Genomic DNA, 22801 nt, shown 5'->3' with positions numbered 1-22801 from the left:
ATGAATACAGAGCATATATATAAAGATCTGAATCTAAACCTAGTCAAATATTTAACCTGCTATTTTAATTAATACTAAAATTGTTTTGGTACACATTTCTAATTCTAATCAATTACAGATAAAGAGAAATTCATGGGGGTCTTTTTTTTGGGGGGGGGGTGCATATTTTCCAGGTTCACTTAACACCTAGTGGTAGTAACATGAAAATTCTGCAACCACATGTAATAGCTATACGGAGAAGTTGTCTTCCAGCATTAAAGGTGGAATATAGCACATCTGCACATCAGTCGTCATTTAGAGTTCAAATTTACAGAATACAGGTAAGTCTTCCTGAAAGGTAAATCACCTTCTAAAGGAACATAGTAAGAAGTCCAGTGTATTCCCATGCTCTGTTTTATCTAGTACTTCAGTTTCAGTGTTAGACTAGACTTTTGATTCCTTCTACTCCTTCAATCTTGTTATTCTAGTCAGCTTGTTTAATTGACATATTTATATACTGACTTGTTCTTGATTTTCTTAGATCCAAAACCAGATACATGGTGCTGTATTTCCATTTGTGTTTTATCCTATTAGACCTCCCAAGTCGGTCACCATGGATTCAGGTTTGTTCTTATCTTTAGATTGCCATGAAAGCAGCTGTATTAGCTATTTGATTTATTTAGTATAAAAATATGAAATGAAACCAGTCTCAAGTTTAGTTTCTTTAGGATCATTGGAAAATTAAACTGCTTGGAAAAGGATCAGCAAGTACTCAGTTAACTTCAACAAAACTGAGTGACTACTAAAGAAAAGATTAATTAAAACTATATATTTAAATTTTTAAGAATTAGTAATTTAAAAAAGGCAGATTACTAAGTTGCAAACTTCTGATTTAAAAACTGTTGGGACCTTTGAATAAACAGTGAGGAAGTTCAAATTCAGAGTGTTTTCTAACAGCAGAAACTGTCTTGTGTGTTTCAGATGAGAATAAATGATAAGTTCTTTTTCCACCCAAGTCCCTCCACCTGACATTCTGGAATCTGCTTTTGCAGAGATTCTCTGACAATTCTAATGCATAATTTTATTTCAGAATCACTAATTTAAAGGATTAGAGTGAATACAGATAATTAAAAACATAATCCTGGAATATGAAATTAAGATTGTAGTAAGAATCTTGAAAATATCAGTAATTTAATTGATACTCATTATTTAGGAAATGATTTTATTGTACATTGTGATGTACAGTAAATTACACCATGACATTAATCATGTTTATTAACCTTCCAGCACCAAAGCCCTTTACAGATGTCAGTATTGTTATGAGATCTGCAGGGCATTCCCAAATATCACGTATTAAGTAAGTGTATTAATAGAATTCTTTTGTGTTCGTTTAAAATTTTGATTTAAATATATGAGTTAATTGTATTCTTTAAAAATAAATTTCAGATGAATCAAAGATTTAAATGTAAGATATTAAATTATAAAGGTTATAGAAAAAATTATTAATCATTTTATAATTTTGGAGATTCAGAGAGCTTTGGATGAAATATACCTAGGTATTAATAATGTTCTTTCTAGTTCATCGATATTATTTTTGTTTATTTGTTTCCTCTCTTAAGTTGGTCTATAATAACTGTGTATTGTTTTAGAGACAAGGTAAACATAACTTTCTCATACTCACCATCCAATCCAAGAAAGAGAGCATTTACATTAATATCAAACTATTAATTACTCCCCAATCTCTTGGTTTCCTCACCTTATCACCATGATAAACACTATCCTTATTCCTTTGTTTTTTAAAATACAGTTTTATTTTGTATGTGTGTGTGCACCTAAACATTATTATTATTTTTATTTATTAAGTTTTTTTTGCTTCTAATTTTTTAACAATTGTTTGAAGCCATGCACAGATTCTTGGGAGTTTTTTTTTTTCCTAATTCGACTCTTTTACTAAAATGTATTAATGTTGTTTTATGCAGCTATAGTCTGTTTGGCTGATGTATAATGTTCTGTTGTATAACTATATGCCAGTTTACTTATTCATTTGCTTTATATGGGAATTTGGATATTCTGATTTTTTGCAATTATAAAAATGTTGCCATGACTGTTTTTTATTCATTCATCTAAAAATTCCTAGTTTCAAGTTCTAATATTTATCTAATTTTTTTTTTCATCTACTTAACACAGTTAACTGATTATATTTTTAATGCTCTCTACTTATAGGTATTTCAAAGTGTTGATCCAAGAAATGGATCTCAGATTAGACCTAGGGTTTGTGTATGCTTTAGCAGAACTTATGGCAGAAGCTGAGGTGACTGAAAAAACAGAGGTAAGATTTACTATAATAGCAATTGATAGGAAGGATTAGGGAAAGGGGAAGACTAAAAAAAAAAATCAAATATTATAAATTCTTAAAGACATTAAATGATTTTTTCTACTTTAAAAAATATAATTTAAAAAATGTATTGTGCTGTTATAGTAAGTACATTGGTAGAAATCATATTTTGAGATTATAGAAGATAAAGCAACATAAGCAACAACCTTTTTAAGTTTATTTAGCAAACAGGAGGAAATGTTTTGGCCAGTAGCAGGGGAATGAGGGTAACGAGTAATGTTCACATTATTGCTAATCTTTTCCTCCTTTATTGTCCTGGGCTACTTTGTGGACTTTTGCTTTGATTAATAATACAGAAATTCGAGTATGACCAGGATATTTTATGAACGAAGGAATAGGCAAATTAGAAAGTATTATCAATGAGGGAGGAACAACTCAGAAAAGGAGAATGAGCATGTTTGCACAACTCAGTGTAATCAATCATTAAATTGTATATGTAGAAACTGGTGAATTCGTGTATGTTTTGCTGTGCATATTCTCAACAACAACAAAATAAATAAATTTTAGCAAATAAAAGGTACTATCTTCTTCATGACTGATTGAAGACTACAAAATCACAGCAATAAGGTGGTTAAAATATGTTATCTTTTTTCCTAGCCCTCATAGAATGAATTCTTAAGGATGGAATGCGTAGGTAGAGACAAGGTCAAATACACTTAAAAAAAATTTTTTTTAATAGCATAAATTTATTGAGATGTAATTTACATACCATACAGTTCACCCGTTTAAAGTGAACAATTCTGTGATTTTTAGTATATTCACAGATTTGTGCAACCATTACCACAGCCAATTTTAGAACTTTTTAATCTCTTCAGAAAGAAGCCCCATATCCTTTTGCGATTACCCCCCTGTCCTCCCTTTGCCCCAGCCCTGAGCAACCACTAGTCTACTTTCTGTGTCTGTGGAGTTGCCTATTCTGGGCATTTCATATGAATGGAATCATGTAATATGTGGCCTTTTTTTGGACAGATTTCTTTCACTGAACATGATATTTTCTAGGTTCATCCATGTTGTGGCATGTAGCATTACTTTATTTTTATGGCCAAATAATATTGTATTGTATGGATAATACCACATTTTGTTTATTTATTCTTCAGTTAATGAGCATTTGGATTATTTCCACTTTTTGGCTATTACGAATAGTGCTACTATGAGCATTCATACTTTGTGTATTTTCTCTTGGGTTCTACCTAGGAGTGGAATTGCTGGGTTATATGATACGTAACCCAAAACCTGTTGTCATCGAGTCTATTCCAACTTACAGCGACCCTATAGGACAGCATAGAACTGCCCTATAGGGTTTTGAAGGCTGTAAATCTTTATGGAAGCAGACTGCCACATCTTTCTCCAATGGAGTGGCTGGTGGGTTCGAACCGCCGACCTTTCGGTTAGCAGCCAAGCGCTTTTAACCACTACACCACCAGGGCTCCTTTGGGTTGTATGGTAGCTATGTTTCATCATTTGAGGACTGCGAGACTGTCTTCCAAAGCAGCTGTACTGTTTTATATTCCCACAAACAATATATGAGAGCTCCAGTTTCTCCAAATCCTCGCCAATACTTGTTATTTCCTGTCTTTTTTGTTCTAGCCATCCTAATGAGTGTGAAGTGATATCTCATTGTGGTTTTCATTTGCATTTCCTGGGACCCTGGTGGTGCAGTGGTTAAGAGCCTGGCAGAAGGTTCGAATCCACCAGCTGCTTCTTGGAAACCCTATGGGCAGGTCTACTCTGTCCTGTAGGGTCGCTATGAATCGGAATCAAGTCGACGACAACGGGTTTGGTTTTTGATGACCAATGATGTCAAGTGTCTTTTGATATACTCACTAATCATTTGTATGTCTTCCTTGGATATACAAATATATATCCCTGTTTTCTTCTAAGAGTTTTCTAGTTTTAGCTTTTACATTTAGGTCTTTGGTCCATTTTGAGTTAATTTTTATATATAGTGTGATTTAAGGGCCTAACATCATTCTTTTGCATGTGACAATCCAATTCTCCTAGTCCATTTGTTCAAAAGACTGTTTTTCCCCACTGGATGCTCTTGGCATCTGTCTTAGTCACCTAGTGCTGCTCCAACAGCAATACCACAAGTGGATGGCTTTCACAAAGAGAAATTTATTTTCTCACAGTCTAGTAAGCTAGAAGTCCAAATCCAGGGTGTCAGCTCCAGGGGAAGGCTTTCTCTCCCTGTCAGCCTTCTCATCAATGTTCCCCCGGACTAGGAGCTTCTTCGCGCAGGGACCCTGGGTCCAAAGGACACTCTCTGCTCCTGGCACTGCTCTCTTGGTGGTATGAGGTCCCCCATTCTCTGCTTGCTTCCCTTTCCTTTTATCTCTTACAAGAGATAAAAGGTGGTACAGGCCGCACCCCAGGGAAACTCCCTTTACATTGGATCAGGGATGTGACCTGAGTAGGGGTGGTGTTACAATTCCACTCTAATCCTCTTTAACATAAAATTACAGTCACAAAATGGAGGACAACCACACAGTTCTGGGAATCATGGCCTAGCCAAATTGGTACATTTTTGGGGGGACACAGTTCAGTCCATGGCAGCATCCTTTTCAAAATTCAGTTGCCATAGACACATAGTCTCTAGTTTTTCTATTCTGTATTTTGTTCATTTCCACTCTAATCTTTATTAGTATTTTCTTCTACTTGCTTTAGGTTTAGTTTGCTCTTTTTTTTTCCATTGTCTTAAGGTGGAAGGTTAAGTTTTTAAATTTGAGCTCTTCTTTCTTAATATAGGTATTTAGAGCTTTTTTTTTCTTTTCTTGTTTTTAGTTTTTTTAAGTGGTTGCTCCAGGGCTTGCCATATACATCTTAAATGATTAGTTTTAGATTTATACCGGCTTAATTGCAGGGAGATACAGAAATGTTATTGCTATATAGCTCTCTTCCCTTTCCCCCCTTTTTGTGGTATTATTGTTATACGTATTACATCTATTAATGCTACCCAACAATACATATTATAAATATTACTCAATCATCTATAGTTACTTCCTTAGCCCAGTACACCTTAGCTCCCACCCACCTCATTTGTGCTGTTATTGGCAAATGTATTACAAATATCTTAATTTCTGTGTGTTGTAGACCCTACAGTATATTATGCACATATTACTTTGTATAACTAGTTAGTAAATCAGTTATAAGAAGAAAGAAGAAAAAATATATATTTATATTGTTTGTTTTATAATTACATGATTCCTTTTACTGTGACATCATTACGGGGAGCCTTGTCTAATGGGAGATTTTTTTCCTGTCATTTCTGGAAGATAGCTTTTCCGGAAATAGAATTTTTGATTGACAGTTTTTTATTTGTTTGTTTTGTCCTTTGAGCATTTTGAATATGTTATCCACTGTTTTCTTACCTCCATTATTTCTGCTGAGAAGTCAGCTGTTAATCTTATTGGGGTTTTCTTAAATGAGTGATTTTTCTCTTGCTGCTTTCAAAATTTTCTTCTTGTCTTTGAATCTTAGCATTTTTACTATGATGTGTGTGTTTGTGAATTTCTTTGTGTTTATTCTTCTTGGAGCTTGTTGAGCTTCCAGAATACATAGGTTAGTGTTTTCGAGTAAATTTGGGAAGTTTTCAGCCATTATTTCTTTGACTATACATGTGTGTATGCATATACCCTGGTGGTGCAATGGTTTAGCCCTCAGCTGCTAACCAGAAGTTTGGCGGTTCAAACCCACCCAGCAGCTCCACAAGAGAAAGACCTGGTGATCTCCTATAAAGATCACAGCGTAGAAAATCATGTGGAGCAGTTCTGCTTTGTCACATGGGGTTACTATGCATGAAAATTTACTTGCACCTAATATCAAGATATAGCTATATATGTATATATATATTTTTTTTTTCTTCTCCTTTCTCTCTCTCCACTTTCTTTCTGGTCCTCCCATTATGCAAACCATAGTGTGCTTAACGGAGCCCCACATTTCTCTGAGCCTCTGTTCATTTTTCTTCATTCTTTTTTCCTCTTTGTTCTTCAGGTTGCATAATCTATTGATTTATCTTGCTCATGTTTTTCTTCTGCCAGTTGAAATCTACTCTTGAGCCCTTTAATGGATTTTTCACTTGAGTTATTGTAATTTACAGCACCCGAATTTCCATTTGCCTTTTTAAAAACAATTTTTATCTCTGTATTGATATTCTCTATTTGTTGTGACACTATCATCATACCTTCCTTTACTTCTTTAAATCATTATTTTTTTCAGTTCTTTGAACATACTTAAAATGAGTACTTTGTATTCTTTTCCCATTAAAGCTAATACAAGGTTTCTCTGACTGGCAATTTCTATTGTCATGGTATCTGTTGCCAATATATCCATCATAGTTCGTCTTTACTTGCATGTCTTGTAATTTTTGGCTGGAAGCTGGACATTTTAGATAGTATGTTGTACCCACTCTGGATTCTGGTCCTCCATCTCTGGTGCTTGTTATTGTTATTTATTTGTTTCGTGACTGACTGGATTATTTTAGTGAAGTTTTCCCATACTTCTCACTGTTAAGCCTCTGATATTGCTTTTCATGGAGTTGTGGCTTTGAGTATGCCTACAGTCACCCTGGGATGACAGTGGTTTCAGCAGGTCTCTCTCCATTGCTTTCCCTGACCACTTGCAGCTGTTACACTCCACTAATTGCAGGATGATTACTCAATTGTTTTCAACAATGCCCTGGGGCATAAATTGCTCTACAGACTAATCCAACCAAATTTGGGCTCCTTTGAAGGAATAGTTCCAGAGGTCAGTGTTTGAGATCTGTCTAACCCTTGGAGACCTCATCCCAGTTGTTTCTTTCCCCATTTCTCTCCTGCAAATTAGCCAGCCTATAGTATAGCCTCTATCTTTGTTAAATCTGCAAATCTCCTCCCAATTGCGTCTTACCACCTCCACTGTTTTTGAGAGCACCTGTAGTCTTGAACTTCTCCACACTGTTGGAAATGAAGTCAATTCCTTTGGGAAGAGATTAGGAGCTATTTGTTTTACGGCCTACTTTCTCCATAGGCAAAATCTCTGAATCAGGGCTCTGGAGCTGGGGATTAGGCAATGTCACAGTTCTCTCTGAATAACATCCCTGCTTTAGGAGCTGATCCCTCAGTTGAGTGGGGGAGGAGTCAGTGCCCTGGGATCTCCTTTTTTGCCTCTTCTGACATGGAACTACCACCTTATGGCAGCTGGCGCAAGGCCAGTCAGGGCCCCAGTATTATTCTCAGCAGGACCACATCCAAGATAGAGCCTCTTTTCCACTTGTGGGTGCTGGACATAAGAAGGGAGTCCCTGCCACACAATAATACTTCCCTGGAACTTAGCCTCAATAATAGGTGGTTTGGGGAGGGAATAGAAACACTGACATTCTGTTCCTCCCAGGAAGGAAGACCTTCATCTGGGAGCTGGATGGACAGGGAGCCCTGTGTTCTTGGCTGCACCAGTCTGGAGTGGTTTCTGCCTTTCAGGGCTGAGGGTGGAAGAGAGGAAGCAGACTTTGTTCAGATACCACAGACTTTTGCCTTCATACTGAATTTTTGTAGTTTTTTTTTTTGTTTGTTTGTTTGTTTTTTTTGGTGCTGATTTTTTTGAATACATGTTTCTTCATTTGCTGTATGCTCATTTGCTGTATGCCCTTAGGACCATTCCCAGAAGCTACGTGGTTGGTTTTTTAATAAATGTTACCAGTTTCACTGGGGAGCGGGTCCTCTGAGCTCCTCACACTGTCATGCCAGAAGTCAGTCACCAGATATACTTTTAATCAGTTTATCATTTTGATGCTCTTGTGACGAGGTTAACAAAATATGAATCTTGGGCCATTATGCAACACATAGAAGTAACTTAGATCTGTGTATGTTTGAAAGAGAAGTATTAAGGATTATAAAGAATGAATGCCCTAATTGCTTCACACAAAATTATTTTCAATGCCTTCCTCTTTTTTGGTTATATTACTGGCTCTATAGATTTCAGTAAGGCATTTACCAAACAGCTACAAGTGGACTAAATTACTGTATTTAAAGAAACAAATATTCCCCAGAAAGTGTTGATAAAGTGGGTCAGAGGTCATTTGAAATAAGATCTATAGTGACATGAAGAAAGCTTAGTGTCTTTTAATGGTTTAAATGGAAACATACAAGACATGTTTATCAATTTGTATATGGCAGGCAGAACTTTTTTTTAACACTTAGTGTTGTTAGTTTCCGTATCTTATGAGACAGTAACTTCCCTATCATGAGGAATGTTGATTGTGGATATTATAAAGGACTTTTCTGCAATGTGTGGGATATTGGTTTAAATGTCTCATGTAGCTAGGTCCCTTCAGTCCTTAACATTTTATGTTTCTTTATAGGTTGACCTTTTTCATAAAGATATAGAAGCTTTCCAAGAAGAATATAAAACAGTTTCATTAGTGGATACATCACAAGTCAGTCTGTATGAATACTTTCATATATCTCCTATCAAGGTAAGGTAAAAATAACTCATTTTTATTGTCCTTCTTAATCTATGTAATAGTAGATTGATTAGATCTGTTTGGGGAGTTGTTGTTGTTAGGTGCCATCAAGTCAATTCCTACTCATAGTGACTCTGTGTACAATAGAACAAAACACCATCCAGTCCCATGCCATCCTCACAGTCATTGCTATATTTGAGCCCATTGTTGCAGCCACTGTGTCAGTCCATCTCAGTAAGGGTCTTCCTCTTTTTCGCTGACCTTCTACCAAGTATGTTTTCCCTCTCCAGGGACTGGTCCCTGAACGTTTAAATTATATTCTTTAAAAGAATATAATTGATATCATTAAATTATATATGGGAAAAATGTTGAATTAGCAAATGTTGTGTTATATATTTTTACAACAATAAAAAAGTAAATTACTATAACCATTACAAATAATGATACATAACAAATGAATGGTCCTTTAAATTTTTTTTCTTTGTAATCAATGTTCATCATATGAAAATAATAATGGAGCCACATACAACATGTGTTTATATATTTATATTTTGACGTAATAGTATTTTACCCTCATTTTCTTTTTAGCTGGTGACAGTTTTCAGAATTGTTTATATGATGTGTGTTACTGTTACAATGTGCACCTTCTACTTTTGTTTGCCAACCATGCCCTCCCACCTTGAGGTATTTTCATAAGCGCCACTATGCCCATTTTTTTTTTACATTTCACTGTAAAAAAAAAATTATCATAGCACTTAACGAAAATTCCTCGAGGAGGGAGGGCATGGTTGGTAAACATAAGAAGTTACATGTTATTTGTGTAAAAATACAGTAGTTCTTAATGAAAAATTTCTGTCACTTTCGTAATTTGAGTAAAACTACTACACAAACATATATACAATATGTGTTTGCAATACAAAAATATTTTTTAGCTAGCTTCACCATATTAACTTAATTTCACAAGTTGAAACAAAATTTGAGATATTTGAGTTATTTTCGACAACTTCAACTTCTAGATTATTAATGTTATTAACAAGTGTATAAAAATTTATATTTTTCTAATCTTACAAAAAAATGGTACTGAATGAAATATGTAATCTTAAATTGTTGAATTTCATAATTTAAATAAGCCATTTTGGATTTTAAATTCCTTTAACTTTCCACTTACTATTTTTGGCATAATCGATATAAATTTGATATCTTATTTGTGGTTTAGTGAATTTAAAATGAAATTGATTTTAAAAATATTAAAATTGTCACTATGAAGAAAATGCTTTTAAATATTTGTCTCTTTATCTCTTTAGTTACATTTAAGTGTTTCCCTGAGCTCCGGTAGAGAAGAAGCTAAAGACTCAAACCAAGGTGGAGGGCTGATTCCAGTTCATTCCTTAAATCTGTTGCTGAAGAGTATTGGCGCCACTCTAACAGATGTCCAAGATGTAGTTTTTAAGTAGGTTTTATACTCAGGTCTATAATATTGATGAAAAGTACATTTTGTATTTATCTAAAAATTTTGTAATTGAAAAAATGTGTAAACTACATTGCAAGAAATATGGTGTTTGCCCTTAAATAGAATACAGTCTAAATAACACTGAGCGTATTTTCTATTAACTCTTAACTGCTAGATAATAGAATACTTGTTAATTAACTTTCTTAAAAAAGAGGCACATGGACCATGGAAGTTTGTGCATAATATAAGGATTCTACTTTTCTGGCCTCGGGAAAGATTTCTAAGAAAATGTCTGTGACACCCAAAGATGTAGTGTCTGAAGGATGCAGCTTAGGAGCCAATAGGATGGAGACTCTTCAAGCATATATGACTAGAAGAACAGAATGAATACAGTAATAGAGGAAGTGAAGGGATCTGTTCAATGTTAATAGTAAAAAATTTACATTTTAATGTGGGTCATAAAAGAAACTATTAGAATATCTGACCAAAAAGACTCAGTCTAAGTGGAGATTGTACAGAAGAGTAATCTTTTCAAGTAATATCTAGAACTGAGTATTAAGAACAGTAGTAAGAATTAATGAATCATGAGATAACTAAACATAGATAAAGTTAGTTAACAGTCAAATTAGGTTTGAAGTCACCGGGAATAGGATAAGATTTCTAATTTTGTAGTCCTTGTACTCTGTAGCATAGAGTTTTCCAATTAGAGGGTCAGGGATATGCTGTGAATGGGTTATAAGTACACCAATCTTTATTTCCCAGCTGTCGAGACAGTCAGGCAGGGCCTGTAGTAACTGTACCATGGCCGATGTTGAATAGCCTCTTCCATTTAGCTCAGCTTGTAAAGCATTTTCTGAATCGGCTATGATAGGACCAAGCTGGAAAATACTGTTCTAGTGGCCCATGAATGAGAATCAGGGGTCTCTGAAGCCCCTAAATTATGTGAAAATTTGTGTATGTCTGTGGTTTTTCTGAGTAGAAGATCTATAACTTCTGTCAGATTCTCAAGAGGGTTCTTTGACTAAAACGTTCAGAGATGTATGTGAAAGAGTAAATTTTCTTACTGATCTGGGAAAATGTATTAGAAGGAAAAGATTTCTAGAAAAAAGTTCTAAAGAAAATAAAACATTCATTAGCATATTCTCTCTTCTCTCTGCTCCTCTCTCCCCCTTCCCCCCAATTTATATGTTTTTGTATTCGTACATCTTACATTTTTTTTCAGGCTTGCATTTTTTGAACTCAACTATCAGTTCCATACAACACCTGAACTGCAGTCTGAAGTATTAAGACATTATTCGAAACAGGTTTGTCTGAGATTGTCTTACACAAGGGGACAGCGTATTAGAGACTAGTGAAACCTTATGTATGTGTACATCTATACTGTAGTTTGGCAAGGAAATAGATAGCTATTTTCAAAATTTGAAGACATATTTTTTCCTCAGAATTGTGGAAAGAAATTGAGCCTAATCAGTATTTCAATTTTTTGCCTTATATATTTTAGCCGTTTCCAGAAATTTTGTATGGATCAGTGTGCTAGACATAAGTATATATCTTTAAATAAAATATTAACTAAGTAATTCACCACACTTAGTTTGAATTTTAAAAATGGATTCAATGGAAATTATTAATTGGTAACTGGTAAACACAGGGTGTTTTTAATGTAACTGAGTTATTTAGTCATCTAACTATATTATTTTAGTGGATTTTGTTTCCACTTCTAGAAAGACTGTTGTATTTTATAACTTATGGAGCATCTGAGGCAGCTGTGGTATACTGGGCAGATGCCTGAGCATGACTGAAGAGATCTGGGTTTGGATCTCGGTTTTGCCATTTGCTCACTCTGTAACCTTGGGCGTCATTTGACATATATATTTCTCCAGTCTGTAAAGTGGTGGTAACAGTAGCAGTCACACATAATTGTAAATGTGAAACCATTTTAAATATTCTAAAATTTTATTTAAGTATCATGTCATTTTATCTCTAATATGTTATAATACCAAATTGTTTTTTTTTTTTTTTTTTTAATATATATTTTAGAATTTTCAAGAATAAGGTAAAAAGGTTTAGGTGTTAAATTGGTGATAAGGTTGTTAACCTGAAAAAACTGCATGTGTGTATGGAGTAACCTTCAGAATAAGAAAGAAACATTAGATCTGATTTTCTAAATTGATTAATGTTCATACTTTTTTTTTTAGGCCATTAAGCAAATGTATGTACTCATTCTTGGACTTGACGTTTTGGGAAATCCCTTTGGCTTAATTAGAGAATTTTCCGAAGGTGTAGAAGCATTTTTTTACGAACCTTATCAGGTAAAATAGTTATCCTTGTGTTGTACAATATATCACACTAATACTTTTGATTAGATAATGCATTCCTAATGTTAACTTGAGTGTAAATAGATTTAGAGAAACACACAAAAGATGATTATTTTGCAGCAAGGGTAAGAGGTATTGGGTTTTTTATAATTTAATCCTTTTCCCTCAAAATTTAAACTTAAGATTTTGCTAAGATATACAGAAGTGTAAATGTTGTATTGGATTTTAAAAGATGACTTCAGATTATAGAAGAAGGAAGGTCACTATCTATAGGCAGTCTTGCTTTGCACAGTAGTGTGAAACCATAAAAATAACCATGCAAGTTGCAACTGTGCGAAGTAATCTTAGTAACTGATGGGAAAATTTGATTGTTTTGTGACCCTTATAAACTTTCTGCCAAAACATTAAAAACTCTCTTACTGTCAGTTATAAATATATAGGGTAATAAAAATATAGTAAAACTAATACTTATTATAAGAAAAACCCACTGCCATCAAGTTGATTCTGACTTATAGCAACCCTATAGGACAGAGTAGATTTGCCCTGTGGGGTTTCCAAGGAGCAGCTGGTGGATTCAAACTGTCAGCCTCTTGGTTAGTAGCCAAGCTCTTAACCACTGAGCCACCAGGGCTCCAGTATTTATTATACTGTAATATAAAATGTTAGAAACATTGAGAATTAGAGTTTTATTTCTTTTTAAAACTTATCAAGAGTAGTTTGAACTATGTTTGCCTTCATATCATATAACTTACAATATGGAGCAAGCATCTTTTCTACACTTTTTGGTGAATTGTCATACCCCTTTCTAAGTTTGGATCAGGGTCCAACATTTTATTCTATGTGCTTTCAATGTCATGAAATATCTCTGAGAATTCCTTTAATTGAAGTTTTTGCCAGCGTCACTTCCTCTGTGATGTCTTCATCCTTTTTGTCACAACTACTTTCCTCATTTATGTTGATAAGTTCACCTTTAAAAGTAAATATAACCTCATGTTCTTTTTGACCCTTCAGGGAGCCATCCAGGGCCCTGAAGAGTTTGTGGAGGGAATGGCACTAGGACTTAAGGCACTAGTTGGTGGAGCTGTTGGTAAGAACATAGTGACTACCAAGTATTACTGTGTTAGAAAGTGATGATATACTTTTACTAAAGATACTAAAATTTCTACTAGGTGGATTAGCTGGTGCTGCCTCCAAAATCACCAGTGCTATGGCAAAAGGAGTAGCAGCTATGACTATGGATGAAGACTACCAGCAGAAGAGAAGAGAAGCCATGAACAAGCAGCCAGCTGGTCTTAGAGAAGGCATCACTCGTGGAGGAAAAGGCTTAGTTTCTGTAAGATGCTTCACGGGGTTGTGAACATTTTATATAGTACCTTTTAAACCCTCATCTACAAATAAAGAAAATAGACATATAACTGCCACTCCTTAAAGTATTATTTGGATGTTAGAGGAGAGTTGGTGGTGGCATTTATAAAATATATCAGTAGCCTCTAAAAGCTTTCTGTTTAAATAAAATACCGAGGAAATATGTTGGTTTCTATGGTATCTCTAGGAAGCAGATCTCTTTTTTGTGTGTGTAAGCCAGACTTGGTTCACCAAGGCGTCACGTAAGAATATTAAAAATTTTCAATTGTGCTCTCCCTATAGGGCTTTGTAAGTGGCATAACAGGAATTGTGACAAAACCAATCAAAGGTAAGTATAGTAGTTCTTTCAGATGATATAACCAATTCCTTCACAAGTTGTTTCAGTTTTCATTTGTTTAAAACTTTATCTTTTTCTTTCTTTCTAGGAGCTCAGAAAGAAGGAGCAGCTGGTTTCTTTAAAGGTGTTGGGAAAGGGTTAGTTGGAGCGGTGGCAAGGCCAACTGGAGGTATCATAGACATGGCTAGCAGTACATTTCAGGGAATAAAAAGGTAAATTCTATTTGATATAAGATATGAGTAAAATGCTTGAGCCACAAGAAATGAAACAAATCTGCCATTAGCTTTAGGGCAGTTTGTTATGACCACTATAATATGACAGGTTGCGTATGACCTTCCCAGTTCCTTTTATTTTTTAATTTGCAGCCAGTATATGATTTCAACTTTATAGCATCTTTTTTTTTAAATTGTACTTTAGATGATGTTTTACAGAACAATAGTCTCTCATTAAACAGTACACATACTGTTTTATGACAGTGGTTAACAACCTCACAACATGTCAACACTGTCCCTTCTCAACCTTGAGTTCCCTATTACCAGCTTTCCTGTCCCTTCCACCTTCTAGTCCTTGTCTCTGGACTGTTGTGCCCCATGAGTCTTGTTTTATCGGACTGTCTAATCTTTGGCTGAACGGTGAACCTTGGAAGTGAGTTCATTACTGAGCTAAAAGAGGGCCATACTCTCGGGGTTTCTCCAGTCTCTGTCAGGCCAGTAAGTCTGGTCTTTGTTTTTGAGTTAGAATTTTGTTCTACGTTTTTCTCCAGCTCTGTCTGGGACCCTCTGTTGTGATCCCGGTCAGAGCAGTCAGTGGTAGTAGCCAGGCACCATCTAGTTGTACTGGACTTAGTCTGGTGGAGGCCATGGTAGTTGAGGTCCATTAGTCCTTTGGACTAATCTTTCCTTGTATCCTGTTCTCTTCATTCTCCCTTGCTCCTGAAGGGGTGAGACCAGTGGAGTATCTTAGATGGCTGCTCACAGGCTTTTAAGACCCCAGACGCTACTCACCAAGGTAGAATGTAGAACATTGTCTTTATAAACTGTGCTATGCCAGTTGAGCTAGATGTTCCCCAAGACCATGGTCCCCACAGCCCTCAGCCCAGTAATTTAGTCCCTCGGGGAGTTTGGTTGTGTCTGTGGAGCTTCCATGACCTTTGCTGGCTTCCCCAGTATTGTGTATAGCATCTTCTTTCAATCATCATTCATTCCCAGCAGCCTTGGCAGGAAATGTTTGGCAAGTTAGTCAAGCTTTTGTTATCTTGATCGAAATAATTATGTAGTGTAGTGCTATATGTCAGTTATAAAAATTAGCATATATAATATTGTCTTCTTTTTTAAAGAAATAATGGCATTTTATATTCCTCAGTTAAAACTCAGATTGTCTTCACCCTTCCTTTATTATGTTATTTTGTTACAAAACTTTTGTATCCATCCCCACTATTTTTCTTTTTTTGTGCAAGTAATTTTAAAACATGTTCTCTCTTCCTCCAGGTTAAATTTAGTTTAAGACTGAAATTGTCTCTGCCTTAGGTATTTGCAGCACATATGATAAATGATTAAATTCATGTTAATGAGCCATAACTTAGTTAAGTGAGTGGATAGCTCCCTTATGTTTTCCTTACATATTTTCTCTTGCTTTCTGCTCTGACAGGTTAAGTATTGTCATTGTACACACTGCTCCTCTTAAGACAGTGCTTGATACTGCTTACCATAATTGGATGTTTCCACTTTTACTATTTAGAATTAAAATGGGGGAAAAAGGGATCATTCTTTTCTACCTGTAACTTTAGTTTCATAAATATAATGTGCTGAGTCATAGTCATCAGTCAGAGTCATCAGAAAAGCTTAAAAGTCATTGAAACATGGAGAGATCTATGCAAACTTCTGCTCAGAGCTGCTAGAATTACCTTCCATTTATATAAAATGTAGTTAATTAAATGTTGAGTAAATAATAAAAACATGGAAAGATTTATAGTAAAGATTTATTCATAGTAAAATAGACTGTATATTTAAAAAATCTTTTGTTCTAAGGATCTAAAATTATTAAAAGAAAAAAAATAGCTACAAAATTTCAGACTTCACCTTTTCCAACATTATCTGGCAGTTAACCAAGCAGTTTTGTTTTTTATATTTAAAGCTAGTAACCAGAAAAACAACATGTGTGTTTTGATGCAGTGATTCTACTTTTAGATATTTCTCTTAAGGAAGTAATTAGACAAATATACAACAAAACTACAATAAAGTTATTATCAGCTAAAAATACCCATTTTCATTAAAAGATGGCTGATTAAATTATGATACAACTATTCTGTGGAATATTGTGTCCTGTTATAAGTGGTATATAGCTTCATTTTCCTTTTTTTAATTTCAAATTAATATCAGACTTACAGAAGAGATACAAGAATATCACAAAGACTTCTCATAGATCCTTTTCCCAGATTTCCCAAATGTTAACGTTCACCACATTTGTGCACAGCTCTGTGTGTGTAGGCACACATAAGCACATACAAGCACATCATCATCATCATTTTCAAGCTGCTTGAGAGAAAGTTGCAGACATGTGACCCCTTTACCCCTAAATATTTCAGTGTGTATTTCTTTAAAACGTATTCTCTTACCATAGACAGTAAAATGATCAAAATCATATATTTACATGTAGTACTATTGTTCTGAGAAGTGACAAGATGGCTGCATAAGCAGCTGAATGTTCCCATCCTCCCACAACAAAAATCGAAGAAAAAAATAATAATAATATGGTGGAACTAATGGACTCAGAATTCTGGAAATGAGTCAAACGGTTATAGCATCTGAGCGAAAGCTCAATCAGTGTCTTGAAACTGCAGATCCAGAAGGCTTAACAAAACTCCAAGTAGAATAAATCCAAAGAGCTCCATACCAAGACACATTTTAATCAAACTCTTGAAAACCAAAGATAAAGAGAGAATCCTGGAAGCATCAAGAGAGAAGTGGGAGTATCACATACAAGGGATCCTCAGTAAGGTTAAATGTTGATTGCTCCTGAGAAACTTCTGAGGCCAGAAAACAATGGAATGACATATATAGAATGCAGAAGGAAAGAACTGCCAACCAAGAAGTCTTTATCTGGCAAAAATGTCCTTCAAAAATGAGGGTGAAATTCTTAAGACTTTCTCACATAAACAAAAGCTGAGGGAATTATTATGACCAGACCTGCCTTGTAAGAAGTTCCAAAGGGAGTTCTTCATATGGAAAGAAGAAGAGACTAGATGAGCTACTTGAAGCTGTATATAGGGGGAAAAAGCAATATTCAGTAAAGGTAATGTCATGGACAAATTAAAGGGCCACTTTTATGGTATTTTCAGTCGATAACTAGTTATGTTCTATAGCTTTATAATGGCAAATGCATGAGAAATAAGTATAAATTTATGTTAATGGGCACATGAAATATAAAGACGTAATTGGTGATAACAGCAAGACGGCTGGAAGGAGGAGGAGTGATACAGGAATAGAGTTTTTGTATGTTACTAAAGTTATTAAGTTAGTGTGTTAGTCATCTAGTGCTGCTACAACAGAAATACCACAAGTGGATGGTTTTCACGAAAATAAGTTTATTTCCTCATAGTCAAAGTAGGCTAAAAGTCCAAATTCAGGGTATCAGCTCCAGGGGAAGGCTTTCTCTCTCTCGGCCTTCTCATCAGTGTTCCCCCAGACTAGGAGCTTCTCGGCACAGGGACCCCTGTCCAAAGGACACGCTCTGCTCCTGGCACAGCTTTCTTGATGGTATGAGGTCCCCCTGTCTCTCTGCTCATTTCTGTCTTTTATATCTCAAGAGATTGCCTCAGGACATAATCCAGTCTTGTAGATTGGGTCCTGCCTCACTAACACAACTGCCACCCATCCTCCCTCTTTAACATCATAAAGGCAGGTTTACAACATACAGGAAAATCACACAGTACCAGGAATCATGGCCTAGCCAAATTGATGCACACATTTTTTGGGGGACATAATTCAAACCATGACAGTTAGTATCAAGTTAAAGTAGGTTATTGTAAATTTAAGATGTTAAATGTAATCTTCATGGTAACCACAAAGAAAATATCTGAAAAATATATCAAAAAAACAGAAGACAAACGGGTTACCATCAAGTTGACCATGACTCAGGGAGATCCCATGTGTGTCAGAGTAGAACTGTTCTCCATAGGGTTTTCAGTGGCTGATTTTTCAGAAGTAGATCACCAGGCCTTTCTTCCAAGGCACCTCTGGGTAGACTCTGAAACTGCCAACCACAGAAGGTAAAAAAGAAGGAAATCTAAAGGGTTCAATATAAAAAATCAACTAAACACAAATGATGACAACATTGGTGGAAATGAGGGAGAAAAAAAGTATAAGACACCCAAAAATTGTTTAGCAAAATGACAGAAGTTCTTCTTATTGGTGATTACCTTAAATGTAAGTAGATCCAAGGCTCCAAGCAGAAGGCAGAGAGTGGCAGGATGGATAAAAAAGCATGGTCCATCCATATACTGTCAACAAGAGACACATCTTAGCTCAAAGACACAAGTAGGCTAAAACTGAAAGGATGGGAAAGAGTAATCCATTGCAAATAGTAACTAAAAGCAAGCTGGTGTTGGTATCAGACAAAATATGTTTTAAGTCAAAGTTTGTTATGAGACAAAGAAGGACATCATATAATGATGAAAAGGTCAATTCATCAAGAAAGATATAACGATTATAAGTATATATACACCTGTCTTAGTCGTCTAGTGCTGCTGTAACACAAAACACGACAAGTGAATGGTTTTAACGAAGAGAAATTTATTTCCTCACAGTTAAAGTAGGCTAAAAGTCCAAATTCAGGGCGTCAGCTCCAGGGGAAGGCTGTTTCTCTCTGTCAGCCTTCTTCTCTTCAGTGTTCGCCCGGACTAGGGGCTTCTCTGTGCAGGGACCCCGGTCCAAAGGACAAGCTCTGCTCCCAGCACTGCTTTCTTGATGGTATGAGGTCCCCAACTCTCTGCTTGCTTCCCTTTTCCTTTTATCTCTTGAGAGATAAAAGGTGGTGCAGGCCACACCCCAGGGAAACTCCCTTTACATTGGATGTGACCTGGGTAAAAGTGGTGTTACACTCCCACCCTAATCCTCTTCAACATAAAATTACAATCACAAAATGGAGGCCAACCACACAGTTCTAGGAATCATGGCCCAGCCCAATTGATACACACATTTTTTGGGGGACATAATTCAAACCATGACAATACCTAACATCAGAGCCCCAAAATATATGAATCAAAAACTGACAGAACTGCAGGGAGTAATGGAGAGTGCTACAATAGTAGTTGAAGACTTCAGTACATCACTTTCAATATTGGACAGAACATCTGGAAGGAAGATTAGTAAGGAATTAAAGTACTTGAGCAACACTGTAAACCAATTAGACCTAACTGACATATATAGAACATCCACCCAACAACAGAATAATACACCTTTTTCTGCAGTGTGATGAGTCATTCTCCAGGTAGACCATGTGCTAGGTTGTAAAACAGTTCTACCAAACATTGATAGAAGAAGTGACACCAGTCATTCTTAAATTCATCCAAAAAATAGAAGAGGAGGGAACAGTTCCTAATTCATTATATGAAGGTAACATTACCCTGCTACCAAGGTAGAATAAAGATAGCACAAGTAAAGAAAACTACAGACCAATGTCCTGTATGAATATAGATATAAAAATCCTAGACAAGACACTAGCAAATGAATCCAACAGCATATTAAAAGGTTATTCATCAGATCAAATTGGATTTATCCCAGGAATGCATCATTAGGAAATGAATCAACCAATTTAACACCACATTTATGGAACAAAGGAAAAAAACACAGGATCATCTCAATCAGCACAGAGAAGGCATTTTACAAAATTCAGCACCCTTTCATGATAAAAACACTCAACAGGCTAGGAGTAGAAGAGGAATTCCTCAATATGATAAAGGACATTTATGAAAAATCATAGCTAACATCATACTCAATGAAGAAAGACAGAGCTTTCCCCTAAAGATCAGGAAACAAGACAAGGACGCCCGCCCTCACCCCTGGTATTCAATATTGTAATGGATGTCCTCTAGCCAGAGAAGTTAGACAAGAAAAAGAAATAAAAGTATCCAAATTGGAAAGGAAGAAGTAAAGCTATCCCTTTCACAGATAACATGGTCCTATATATATACAAAATGCCAAAGAATCCACAAGAAAGTTAGTAGAGCTAATAGATGAATCAGCATAGTGGCAGGGCGCAACCAAGATCAACACACAAAAATCAGTTGGGTTTTTATACAAGAGCTATGAGCAATCTGAAAAGGGAATTAAGGAAATAATTCTGTTTATAATAGCATTTAAAATAAAATTCCTATAAATTTAACCACAGAGGTTAAAGACGTGTGCTGAAAACTATGAAGGAAATTAAAGAAAACCTAAATAAATGGCAGGACAGTCTGTGTTCATGGATTGAAAGACTTTATATTGTTAAGATGTCAGTACTCCCCAAAGTGATCTGCAGATTCAACACGATCCCTATCATGTTTCCAACAGCCTTCTTTGCAGAAATGGAAACACCAATCCTCAAATTTATATGGAACTGCACGGGGCTTCAAATAGCCAAAGCAGTCTTGGAAAAGAACAAATTAAGAGGACTCACACTTAGTGATTTCAAAACATACTCTAAAACTACAGTAATCAAAACAGTTTGCTACTGGTATGATGATAGACATATAGACTAATGGAACAGAATTGAGAGCCCAGAAATTATACCCATACATTATGGTCAGTTGATTTTTCAACAAGCATCTTAGATCTGTTCATCAGGAAAAGAATAATCTCTTCAATAAAGGGTTCTGGGACAACTTTATTTTGACATGCAAAAGAATGAAGCTGGATCCATACTTCATACCATATGTGAAAATTAAAATGGATCAACTAAAACCTAAGACAAAACATAGGGGTAATGCTTTGGGACCTAGTTTTTGTCAATGTATTCTTAGATACAGCACCAAAAGCGTAAGCAAGAAAAGACAAAATAGATACATTGGACTTCATCAAAATTAAAAACTTTTGTGCTTCAGAAGAATTTATTAACAAAGCAAAAAGACGGTCTACAGATAGGGAGAAAATTTTGAGGGACCATGTACCTGATAAGATATAATATCCAGACTGTATAAAGAACTCCTACAACAAAAAGACGAACATCCCAGTCAAAAAATGGACATGGATTCGAATAGACATTTCACCAAAGAAGATATACAAATGGTCACTAAGCACATGAAAAGATGTTCAGTAGTGACATTAGTCATTACCCATTGCTGTAGAGTCAATTCCAACCCATAGTGACCCTATAGGACAGAGTAGAACTGTCCCATAATGTTTCCAAGGACCGGCTGGTGGATTTGAACAGCCAACCTTTTTGGTTAGCAGCCAAGCTCTTAACCACTGTACCACCAGGGCTCCCATTACTCATCAGAGAAGTGCAAATCGAAATCACAGTGAGATACCACTTCACCTCCATGAGGAATGGCTGTTACCAGAAAGACAGAAAACAACAAATGTTGACGAGGATGTAGAGAAATCGGAGCCCTCATGTATTGCTGGTGGGATTGTAAAATGGTGCACATGCTGTGGAAAACAGTTTCGAGGTTCCTCAGAAAGTTAAACATAGAATTACGATATTACCCAGCAATTCCACTCCTAGGTATATATGTACCCAAAAGACTTAAAAGCAGTGATGCAAACATACACTTTGTACACCAGTGTTTATTGCATCAAAAAGGTGGAAACAACACGTTGTATAGCTATACTATACATCTGTTAATAGATGAATGTATACACAAAATATGGTATAGCCATACAATGAAATATTATTCAGCCATAAAGAAAAAGTTCTGAAACATGCTATGACATGGATGAACCCTGCAAACATTCTGAGTGAAATTAAGTTAGACACAGGTCAAATATTTTATGATCCCACTTATGTGAAATATCTAGAGTAGTCAAATGCATAGACACCAAAGTTTATTAAGTGATTACCAGGGGCTGGTGGAGTGGGGGTGGGGCGGGAGAAGGGAAGTTATTGTTTAAGGGGCACTTAGTTTCTGTTAATGGTGATTTAAAAATTTGGAAACAATAGTGGTGATGGTTGCCCAGCATGATAAGTGTCACTGAATTGTACATGAAAATAGCTTAAATGGCAAGTTTTGTTCTATATATTTTACCACAGTAAAAGAAAACTAAAGATGTGTTGTAATCTTATTTTATCGCAAAGAAGATCCTTTTTAGTAGGTGCTTTTTATGCTGCATTTATGAGTTTTTAATCATTTTAAAATCAAGTTATTATTCTTTTTTTCCCCTCTAGAGCTACAGAGACTTCTGGTGAAGTGGAGAGTCTGCGACCGCCTCGGTTCTTTAATGAAGATGGAGTCATCAGACCTTACAGGTTGAGGGATGGTACTGGAAATCAGATGTTACAGGTGAAGAAAGATCTTATAAATTAAGGTTAATTTAGTCAAGTTAGA

General features: G+C 35.6%; 1 protein-coding gene across 5 annotated transcripts in view; it reads left to right on the top strand.

Annotated features, from left to right (window-relative positions):
- VPS13A (vacuolar protein sorting 13 homolog A) overlaps nucleotides 1-22801 on the top strand; it is a 287428-nt gene that overhangs the window by 238416 nt on the left and 26211 nt on the right. For all 5 annotated transcript variants that reach the window (XR_002825150.1, XM_004383283.2, XM_023737737.1 and 2 more), the window contains 13 exons: nucleotides 174-320; nucleotides 521-602; nucleotides 1267-1336; nucleotides 2203-2308; nucleotides 8709-8822; nucleotides 10115-10260; nucleotides 11483-11564; nucleotides 12456-12569; nucleotides 13587-13662; nucleotides 13745-13908; nucleotides 14223-14268; nucleotides 14366-14489; nucleotides 22642-22756. Coding sequence is in view for 4 of the 5 variants with exons in the window: in XM_004383283.2 (XP_004383340.1) it covers nucleotides 174-320; nucleotides 521-602; nucleotides 1267-1336; nucleotides 2203-2308; nucleotides 8709-8822; nucleotides 10115-10260; nucleotides 11483-11564; nucleotides 12456-12569; nucleotides 13587-13662; nucleotides 13745-13908; nucleotides 14223-14268; nucleotides 14366-14489; nucleotides 22642-22756 (1386 nt within the window). In the remaining variant the exon portion in view is untranslated. The remainder of the gene's footprint in view (nucleotides 1-173; nucleotides 321-520; nucleotides 603-1266; nucleotides 1337-2202; nucleotides 2309-8708; nucleotides 8823-10114; nucleotides 10261-11482; nucleotides 11565-12455; nucleotides 12570-13586; nucleotides 13663-13744; nucleotides 13909-14222; nucleotides 14269-14365; nucleotides 14490-22641; nucleotides 22757-22801) is intronic.

Source organism: Trichechus manatus, unplaced genomic scaffold, assembly GCF_000243295.1.
Source record: "Trichechus manatus latirostris isolate Lorelei unplaced genomic scaffold, TriManLat1.0 scaffold00107, whole genome shotgun sequence".
Lineage (NCBI taxonomy): Eukaryota > Metazoa > Chordata > Mammalia > Sirenia > Trichechidae > Trichechus > Trichechus manatus.
This window is presented reverse-complemented; position numbering and strand designations above follow the sequence as displayed.